The sequence below is a fragment of the Protopterus annectens genome, chromosome 7.part0, assembly GCF_019279795.1.
Source record: "Protopterus annectens isolate FY-2018-M chromosome 7.part0, PAN1.0, whole genome shotgun sequence".
NCBI lineage: Eukaryota > Metazoa > Chordata > Ceratodontiformes > Protopteridae > Protopterus > Protopterus annectens.
The window spans coordinates 1474583217-1474594423 of NC_056739.1; the positions used below are offsets into that span (position 1 = coordinate 1474583217).

Sequence of the window (11207 nt, forward strand, 5' to 3'; positions counted from 1 at the left end):
AGGAGCTATTTATTACCATAGGTAGAACTATAATTTGCACCCGTTTTTGTTGTTTGCATATTTATGTCCTTAAGTTTTTATTTATAGGAGTATTACAGTTTTGGGTATCTTTATTTTGAGGTGCTGCTTTATAATTCCTGTTGTAATGTTTGTTTTACAGTGTCATTTTATTTTGTTGCATTTTTTGCAATGAAAGTACAAATGGTTGCTGCGCTATGTTAAGACAAAACAGCATTATACCAGTATGTACAACAGCTATTTGAAATTGGTTCAACAGCTATTTGTTTCAGTAGCTTGACAGACTTTCAGCAGCTTTATACTATACCAGATTAGCTGGTTTAATTAAACACACGCTAACGCTGGGTAAAATCCTACTGCTGAATTTGTTTGAGTACAATCCACACCACACATTGGGCTAATTTCTCAATTTTAAATTGAATTTTTTCTGAATTGCATGAAAGATGAAAAATGAAAATTGACACTTCAGACTGCCTCTGATCCTTTGTGCTTTTTTGTCCCTTGTTTGATCTTTGTTCTGTTTTTTGTTTTTGTGATGAGATGAAGATCACTGTTTTGCTTGATGAGGATGTTTGGGGTTTTTGGAGGATGATCAGGAGCGAGGAAGGATGATTAAGGTGCTGGATAGAGGACATGGCTGTTTAGTGTTTATAACTTCCTACAGTAATTTTTACATTGTTATTCTGTCTGTATAATAAATTAAATAATATTTAATATTTAAATATTTTACTGATTTTACTTTAAATGCAATGTTGTTACAATGGAATGGTTTGTTACAATTAACATTTTAGGCAGGAGAAACACTGGAAGAAGAAAGACAAGGAGTTAAAAACGATTTCCTGTAAGTGCATTTAAGTCACCTAAATACTGAAATGCATTTTAGTTTCATCAGATTCATCTGTATTCTACTCAAAAACAATGAATTAAGCAATAGCCACTAACGAACAGGAAATCTAACAATTTTTTAAGCAAAGCATAAACGACAAGTTCTGTAATAGCTTTTTTTTTAAACATTAAAAGCAATGTGCTATTGGTGCTGTTGTGTGAAGGAAGGAGATTAAAGCAACTTATGTAAGCTGTGTTGTATTGCTTCTTTTTCAGCTTGCCATGCATGTCAGGCTTTAAGTTGAGACATTAGCTACCTTTGTGAGCATTCTAGTTATGTGTTCCAGATTTCTGCTGCTGAGCTGAGTGGTCAGGGTGCAATGTGATGTGTGGGCATTTGAAATAATTTCCTTAGTTATGAAAGGTCTGCATAAGTTATAAAGCATAAGATACATTTGCTTGCAAGAGCTAATAGAATAAGTTATAGAAGCATACCATCTACTGTGAAACAGTAAAGTCCAACTAGACTACTTTTATTGTGCTTTGTAACTGCACCTACTGTCTGCACTGAAACAGTATCACATCCTACTCCCATTTAAGCACGAACTAAATCTAATCTACTTTTTTACTACTTATCATTCTGACATTAATCATTGATTTTTTTTTGGGTATATTTCATCTGTGTTATTCTCAATTAGGGTAGCCCACTGAACATCATTGCTACATACATTATTGTCCACAGGAGGGTTGGATAATTAAGGGTTCATTTTTTTCAGTTTGCAATTTTATGTTGTACACCATACAGTTACCTACTGAGGTTACATAATTATAAGAATTTTTGAGGTATGCTTTTATGTTAATCACCATACAGATTTGTACATGGCCTTTGTCCAGATTGTCCAGATTTTTGAGGTTTCCAGGTTGAGAGGTATGCTCACCTCCCTGCACAATATGAAGACAGACATGATGGAGGTCTCAGAATATGTGCTTGAGGCAGGTATGAAAACAGCTTCTTGAGCATTTATTTATCACAATATAAGGTACTGGGAGAGACAAACAACAATTCTAACTGTGTTGCCAGGGATGGCCTGTACTTAACAATATATTGTTGCAATATTTGGGCTACAAAGAGGGGATCAACTGTGTAAGGTCTGTTAGTGTGTGTCTATAATTGGCCAGCCTTTTAATGTAACAAAATAATATCTGGTACAAATTTTCCACACCCCTGCTTCACCTGTCTTTAAATTTTAAACTCCACTGCCTACTAAGCACTCCTTACCCTGAATCTGGATAAAATAAAGGTACTGATGCTCAATACTAGGAGCCTTTTTAAAAAAACTCCACTGCCTACAAGCACTCCTTACCCTGGAAAACACTGTGTGATGCTATTTTTAAAGATCCTCATCAGTGAGTGGTTTTCAAGTGACATTAACAAGACTCTTCTCTGGCACATGCCTATGTATGGGACTCATCTGGTTTATCCTCTCCCCTTCACCCCATCCCTTTAACTATTGTATGTTCTCCTATATCATCTATTAAGCTATATTGTCTTGTGGTTGTATAAATCTCCCTAATCCCTGTTTGATGTATGTATTTTATAAAATCTATGCTCAGGAAACACTATTGTCTTAGTGGGCAAACTCTGTTCCAGCTTTAACAAGAGAGGATTACATTTTTTCAAAATGTGGCAGCTTTGATCTTCTTCAATACATCATTTCTAAACTCTCTGGAAGCAATACAATTCAATTTATTTCTTTTTCAACTAAAGTTTTGAGTCTCATCCACTTCAATTGTGTGACTTGTTCTCCTTAGTCTAATCTACTAGCACATCAGACACTGCTACTGCAGAGAAACATATCTCAAAATTCTTCAATACCATGCAGATTATGCATAGTCTAAATTCCTAAGCTCATAAAGTAACTGAACTAAATACTAAAGCCAAAAGCCATCTTGAATTCAACCGCCCATTGCATTGTAAGTTTTGCAACGACTCTCATAATATAAATAGACATAAATATAAATGCAAATCTTGTGCTTCAAAAAAAATTTATAACAACATTTAAAATAAAAAATAAATTCAATGGGAATAAAATTACTACCGATAAAATTGAAAGCAAAAAAATATGATTGATTGCTGCTTAAAATCTGACTTTGAAATGCGACATGATAGAGCTAATAGATGTTGATACACTACCCTGGAATATCCTAACCAAGCATAGAGTATGTAGTGAAATTGCTACCCAGGTGAAAAAGAAATAGCCAATCTTGAACACTGCATGTTTAAAATCAAAAAATCTACTCTCCACTAAATAGTAGAAATAGCTGTTTGCAGAACACTACTTCTATGGGGCCAGATAATACACTAGACTGTCTACTAGTCAGCCTGAAACAGGACTTGTCAGAACACCTACAGAGCTAATTCATTATCAGCCTCCAAACAGGCTTCATGACAGATGAATGGAAGACAGCTAGAGTCATCCCTTGCACAAAGATGAGACATCAATGGACCTGGGTAATTACAGACCTATAAGCCTGTCCAGCATCATATGTAAGGCTGTGGAAAGATTCATTATGTCCTTAATAAATAAGGACATAGGCAACCTACAACCTCTTGACCCAAGCCAGTTTGGATTTGTCAAGGACAGATACTGCCTATTTAAACCAATAAATTATTTGAGTTTACTAAAGCAATGGATGAAGGCAAATCAGTACACATCCCATATCTAGACCTTGCAAAGGCATTCAATACCCTCCCACACTTGGGTATTGTTGATAAATTCCTCCAGCTGTATGCTAATCCCTGTGTACCACATTTGATAGCAAACTGGCTCAAAAACAGAAGCTAGGAAATTATAGAGGGCAGTACTACCTCCTTCAATAGACCTTTCACTTCTAGTGTACAACAGGTTTTAGTTCTTGTGCCCCTCCTTTTTGGCATTTAATTTTCAGAGGTCAAAGAAAATCTTAAAGGTTTATGGCTAGCCAAGTTTGCAGATAACTGTAAACTTGGTACCATTATAAACAGGGCTGAGGACACCAAAATCTTCCAAGAAGGCCTTTCATAGGTTCATAGGTTCATAGATTAGAACTAGGCTAACTGCCCTTGTGAGCCATTTTAAGCCTAGCCAATTATCCCTTGTGAGACTCAAACCCTGCACCTTGTGTTTATAAGGCAAAACCCTTAACCACCACCCTCTCAACCCTCTCTCAAACAAATTGCTGATGTCAAAACTATAGATCAAAACTAAATTCCATGAAATACATGATCATATCCTTTGGCAAGCACGACTTCCCTTTTAACTATTAGATTGACTACACACCCCAAAAAGTTGATCCCATAGTCAGGGATACAACGAACTGTTCTTTGATCATCATGTATTCATTATTGTAAGGAAGTCCAGGACCAGGGATGTAACATTCCACTGTATTCAGATCTCATCACTCCAATCATAATGCCCCATTTATTATGTACCTGTCCAAATTTGTCACAGCTGAAGTGACCACAATGCTTACTGACTAAAATATAAAGGGCCTAAATCATAAAACATGTGCAGACCATCTCAAAGCCTTGTCCTTCTCTACTAAGAGGCAATCTCTGACCCACATATAGATCCTCAACAGACCCTATCCTGTCAGACTTATTAGCCACTTGTAAGTCCATTGGTAGCATGAACACCAACTCAAGGGATTTCAGACTCTTTTGCAGTATAAATAGAAGCTGTTGAAGGGATAGGTATATATCACAGAGAATGCCTGTTCAATGCAAGCAACTTTCACTCCATAGAAAGGGAAGGACTTCTCTTACTCTGTTCAAATGTCATTCAGACGAATACATGGGAAAACACAAATTCATCATCAACATCAATTTCCCATTTTCTATATGGGGTCGGGGTGTCATGTCAGCTGTTGCCATCTCTCTTGATTCCGTTCCACCCTCCTAACTTCTTCAGTAGCCATGCCTGACTGTTGCAGGTCTTCTCTCACACAATCCATCCACCTCTTTGCTGGATGCCCTTGTTTGCTCTTGTCTTCTTCCAGTCTATCCCAAATCTTCACCAGATTGTCTTCTGCCTTTCGGCACATGTGTTTGAACCACTGTAATCTGTTCTCTTTGACCTTTTCTGCAATAGGAGATACTTTGGCTTCTGCTCTGATGTCTTAATTTCTTCATCTGTCCCACAGTGTGCAATGCATCCAATCAACTTTCTCAGGCACTTCATCTCCATCATCACTAGGTTCCTCAACTGTTCTACCTTTATTACCCAGGTTTCTGTACCATACAGTACTAGTGGTTGTTTCTTTGGTATTTTCTGTCACACACTACTCCTGACACTCTGTGCCAGTTGGCTGCAGACTCTTTGATTCTAACTTTGAACTCATTATGACATCCCTTCTCCTCATCCACCCCTCCCAGATACTTGAAGCTGTTAACCTGTTCCACTGTTTTCCCTTCTATCTTAATTGTCAGATTCTTCTGGTTTCCGCCATTTGCTGTCATTACAACTGTGTTATCTATACTCAGATTTATTCCATGTGGCTTCAGTTTTGCATTCTGTTCCCTTATACTTGCTGAAGTTCTTGCTCAGAGTCTGTCTGTAATGTCCCATCATCTGTATACAGCAACTTTTTTGACCTGTCCCCTCTGACCTGTTTGCTAATGCAGTCCATCACCAGTATGAACAGCAGTGGACTCAGAGCTGAACCCTGATGTACACCCATTCCATTTGGGAGCCTCCCTGTGAGACTGAACCCTGTTTGTACTTGAGTCATTGGGTTCTTGTACATAGCCAGCACTAATTCTACTATTGTTTCCCAGGACTTCAAACCCCTGCAGGACCATCCAGATCAACTTTCTTGGGACCTTGTCATATGCTTTCTCAAGTCATGCTTGCTGAAAGAAAACTGCAAATTCACCCCCAGTTTATCACCCGTGTTCCTCATGAATGGGAGCAACAAGTACATGTTCCAACATATCCTTGTTCTGCCCACCTCTGTGTTACTTGTACACAAATATAAGGGCTAAAATCTACCATTGGAATATAAGACTAGGCTTCTTAAGATCCTTACAGATCAATAGCCTCATTAATACCTATGAATCAAAGCTGGCCACAAAGCCCAGGAAACGTCACTTACCACATCAGCTTGTTCCAAACCCAGTAAAACCCCTCAATCCCTTCACCCAATCTAAGTTTAAACCCAACATTCCCTCACAAAATTCATTAAAAGGAAATAAAAATCTATCTACAACTTAAAGCAAAAAATTAACACTAAAGTAAAGTGAAAAACCGCAATAACGTATACATGGTACTTTCACTAATGGCAGCCATGACACCACAGTCCTTCAGGATACTGATTACATGGTCTCTAACTGATAAAAATTAAGAAACAATACTACTACTACTAATCATAATAATAAAGTAACTGTTACAATATGTCTCCCATTCATAACAATCTAAGTACAGCATAAGTAAATCTCCCTATGCAAAAAGAAAAAAAAGGATTCATGAACACTGTGCCTCATGAAACAGGGTTGGCACACAGGGGAATGGCATAACAAAGCTCTATGTGATTTTTACATAGTATTATACAATGGGATAACACCTTCTATGTTGTCTTATCCCACTGAGTAGCCATAGTGCTCCATGTGTAAATGACCTGCCTTCTATGATCACGTTATTCAGAAGCACATTATCACCTTCATACCAGCTGGCCTCAACTGCATAAGTTATGGGACCAGAACCATGTTAATTCAATTGGTGTAGCTCATCTGATTGTACCAGTGCACTCCTCCTGCTGAAACTCAGCATACACACAGCTTCCATACTCTCAGCTGAATGCTCATCTGTGCATTTGTGTACAATACATAGACTGTACCTGCAAGTATATTTTCTCCAAGTTTGTCTGACACTAGTGGCAGTTTATTTAGTGTGGGGGTGTGGGAATAAATACCATTGTTAAGTTTATTTCTTAATTTTTCCAAATGTTTTGGGTTTCTAATACCCATTCCTGAGTCAAGGTAATATTAGAGTTCATGAAATTAGTATTGCTTTAATCTTTGATATTTGCCAAGAATGTTCTTCTTAGAACTGCAGTTCATACAGACTTACATATATCAGCAGAATATTTAAGTACTCTTGAAAGATCTTTTTTATTAGCCCTGTTGCTCCTGCTATTATTGGAGCTATCTGCATTTTTTAAGCTATTTTGCTCTACTTTGCTTGCATATCCTAGTATTTTATGACTTTGTGTCATTCAATATGCAGGACACTAATTAGGAGACACAGCTATGTCAATGACTAATGCTACTTTTGCCCTTTTTTCTTTGCTATATCTGGTTTTCTTTTCTGCTTTTTTTAACTGCTGGTATTGGATGATCCATTGTGATCAGAACCACTTTGTTTTCATTATTTCTTTATGTTTCATGTTTCCAACACTTCTCAGTCAGCTACCTCTGTGCTGTAATGTTTAAACAAACCCCAATGAAACAATCTTGTAACATTGTTATGCCTTCATTATACAGACCTTCAGCCATGAGTGTATCACACCCAGTAAATAGAACTGTAATTGTTTCTAGTTCTATACTGTAGATTGAACCTGCATTTGTCTTTATCTCCCATTTTTCTATAAGATTTGTAAACTGATGTGTATGTATTCCACTGTCTTGAGCTGCCATTACTAATGTCAAACTGTGTGGCAAGAGAAAAAAATACAGTTTGAGGTTTGCGGTATGCATTGATAAAACCTTGGCTTTTATGTGGTTATGTGGTTATGCTATGTTCTGGGAATGTGCTGCTGTTTAAACCAACATGAGACTCTCAGTTTATACTAGCCTTTATTCTCAGGTTTCATTCGGAAAGCTATATGACAATATTCATTTTGGCATGAAATTACTTTACACACTCAAAATGCATCCATAAGCATCTCTGTTTTCTTAAACTTGGCTTTCTTTCTACAAATCTGTCTGCTTTATTCCACTATATTCTACATATTTGAAATGTCATGGTTTCTTTGTTTTACTTCTCAAATATGCCAGATGCAGTTGTTTATAAGTTAATTTAATTTGGAAATATGGAAAGTGCCTTAAAATGTGAAAGAACTCTTTCGCTACATGCACAATGAAGTGACTTCTTAATATTAATAACCCATCTGAAGAACAACAATTGAAGAAATTCTTCTTCTTGGCCTGGAAAGGAAAATGAAAGCTGTCCCCACTGTATACAAAAGTTCATGTAGGTTATGTTTCAGTGATCATTTATGTGACTAGCTATAAATCTATACTCACCCTAAGGCCACGGAGGATCTGATACAGGAAGTGAATGACAAGATTTTCACTCAGGGTCTGTTTCTTCATAATCTGACCAAGGTCCATCTTCATAAATGGCATCACAATGTAACTGCGGAGAAAGAGATAAAATAGGCCATGACAGCACAATAATACTTTGGATAAATATTAAGCAATAAAGAGTTAGCCTACAGAGAAATGCTGACAACTTGAACAAAGATACAAAACTGTGTGTGTGTGCGTGTGCGTGTGTGTGTGTGTGTGTGTGTGTGTGTGTGTGTGTGTGTGTGTGTGCGTGTGCGTGTGCGTGTGTGTGTGTGTGTGTGTGTGAGTGTGCTCACTTATGCATGTGTGCATAATTATTCTATACCTGTTTTAAAATTAACGTAGTAACAGAATTTTGAATTTGACAGATACAATGAGAATGGGGAGGTGTTAAAGATGACTCACTGATGCAGATGCAGGAATTCCCCACCACTGCCAGAGGAACAAGGTTTGGGTAACAGTATTCTGTTGTGACCAGAGAAAAAATGAGTGGGCAAAGCATTATCCTTGTTTATAGCTTTAATCTTGTGTTTTCAGACTAAAATAAATTGCTGATAGCCAATTGTTCAGAATCTGAGCAATTTATTTTACTTATTTTACTTATCCTCATAGCATCTCCCTTATCTCTTTCCCACTTATTTTTGCTTTCAAACCATTTTCTCTGGCAGCTTTGGAATCTGAGAGGAAGAAAACACACAAATATCCAGGAGGTGGCTATCATACTGTGGCTGTGAGGAAATAAATGTTGCTTATCAAGCAATGATGCACAATTTACTTTGTGTATTTCTGCATGCCATGCCACAGGCAGATTGTCGCATCACCAGCTACTTCTTGGTGTAGTATTACCCTGAACATGACTACACCATCTGCAGAGGACAGGGACAGTGAATGTTGCCTTGATATTCTGTCTCTGTGGTCTGGGTTGACCCTTCTGCAGATAGCATATTTCTGAAATAAACCCCTAGTCATGTAGTCAGCCCAGTATAAATTTTCTCAGACCAGATTTTCCTAATTGCCTATCAGCTTATTTATTTATGTACTGACATTTTATTACTGGCAAAGTCCGACTGAGTAGGAGCCCATTTTCAGTGGTGGCCCTTGGAGAAAAGCTCCAAAGTATTACAAAACATTTTAAGAACAATACTTTTACAGTCTTTAGAAATAATACAACAATAACTAAAGTTTAAGTAATTATACCAAATTAGACATCATATGAAAACATTGGTTAAAATAGATACACATTATAAGACAATGATTTAATATTTACAGAAAGTGTAGCCAGGTTATGGATAAATTAAAGGTAAGTTAGCATAATACAAACAGGAATTGTAATATGACGTGAGAAAAAAGCAGGCTTGTGGTATATTTAGAGAGAATGCCAGGGGTGGTAAATTTATAAAAGTAAAGAACCTAGTGAAGAAGGGAGAGTAAGGAGGGTGTAAGGTAGGAATAGGTAATAGTTCACATTTAGGTTTATAGTTATCCTGGTGTTGAGCCACAACAGAGCCAACGTTTGGCTAGGTAGTCTTTCAGAGTGGTATTGAAGGATGGGAGGGAGGGAGGGTATTGACCTAATGGATACAGGTAAGGAGCTCTAGGCCTTAGCAACATAATATGAGTACAGACAATGGCCAGCAGATTTGGTAGGTTTGTGGACAGACAGGAGGTTTTGGTCATTGGATCATATTGATCGACTGGGAACATAGTTGTGTAGAATGTTATTTAGTGCTGGACAAGCAGGTGTATACTGTATAATTTTACTGATGGTAAGAAGCTGTGTATATGTTGGTTGATAGGGTAGTTTTCACCTTTAGGCTTTTAGTGCTATACAGTGGAGGGTTCTGAAAGAGGTATTTGCTGCAAATTTAGCAACTTTGTCATAGCATTGTTCAAGTTTTGATTTTTCTGATGCCTGAAGGTTAGTAAGGATGGGAGCACCAAAGAGAAGTGTGGGGAGGAGGTAAGTAGTGACAAGAGCAGTTTTGGTTGCGTTGATGAGAAAGCTTTTGGCTGTATAAAGCATCACTAGTTTTTTATGAGTTTTTCTTATGCAATTTTGTACATGCAGGTCAAATTTAAGATTATCATCACCTATCATTCCTTATAATTTTCTAAGAGAAGTGACTTCAGTGGTTGTATTATCAAGGCAGAGGACTTTATTATTATTTTTTAATCAGACAGGGATTTGGAGAAAAAAGTAATATTTTAATTTTGGTTCAGTCATGGCCAGCTGTGAAAATATTTTATAATCTCCACGTCTGATGTTACCTGCTGACTGTGCGCATAACAAAGTTTAATTAGTTTGTTAATAAAACAGTGGCTCTTTAAGAAAAGGGCCTGTGATGATATCATACAACCACACAGACTCTTCCTCTCCATTATATACCACTTATAAAAATAATCAGACATTCACAGGTGTTACTAAGCTAACAGTCAGGTGGGCCTTTTTAAGCATAGCCACGCATCCCAAATGTATCTGACAAGTTTTAGGAATCTTAAGATTATACTAAGGCATATATGCAGACTCAGGCTTGGATGGTCAAGCATTTGCAGGCTACCTCTCTCCATTAGGAACATAGGTGCCAGACGAGGAGTGCGTTTCTGATTCACCATCCACTGGTCCCAGTTATCCTTGAATTGGGTTAGGAAGAAGTCTGCTTCACATGAATGGGAAGCCAGTTCCAGAGATGGGGTAGTCCCTGAAATACATAGCTGTCCTGCCAACTTGTCCTGTTTATATTCCAAGCAAAATTTAAGTCTCCTAATCAAGTAATTCTGCTGCTATTTGTTTTGTGGATATGCAGAAAGTTCATCAGAGAGGAATCCAAGGATATCTTGCAGGCCAGTCATAGATCCTCCCTCAACAGTCTGTAAGAAAGTGAGTACAGGGATATGACTTTAAGGTGATCTGGACATGTTGTTTATGCCCTGTGTCCTTTTTGTGAGAAACCTCTGTGGATGTTCCAGTTGCTGCTTGTGCCTGGTCAGGTACATGCCAAATGGGGCATTGTACTCAATGACTGGACTGATGAAGGCC

The 11207-nt window shown here is 37.6% G+C and overlaps 1 protein-coding gene across 1 annotated transcript in view; it reads right to left on the reverse strand.

Annotated features, from left to right (window-relative positions):
• The window catches only part of LOC122807086 (mitogen-activated protein kinase 12-like), a 672606-nt gene that overhangs the window by 415395 nt on the left and 246004 nt on the right, over nucleotides 1-11207 (reverse strand). The window contains exon 5 of the mRNA XM_044078025.1: nucleotides 8126-8237. Within this exon, the coding sequence (XP_043933960.1) occupies nucleotides 8126-8237 (112 nt within the window). The remainder of the gene's footprint in view (nucleotides 1-8125; nucleotides 8238-11207) is intronic.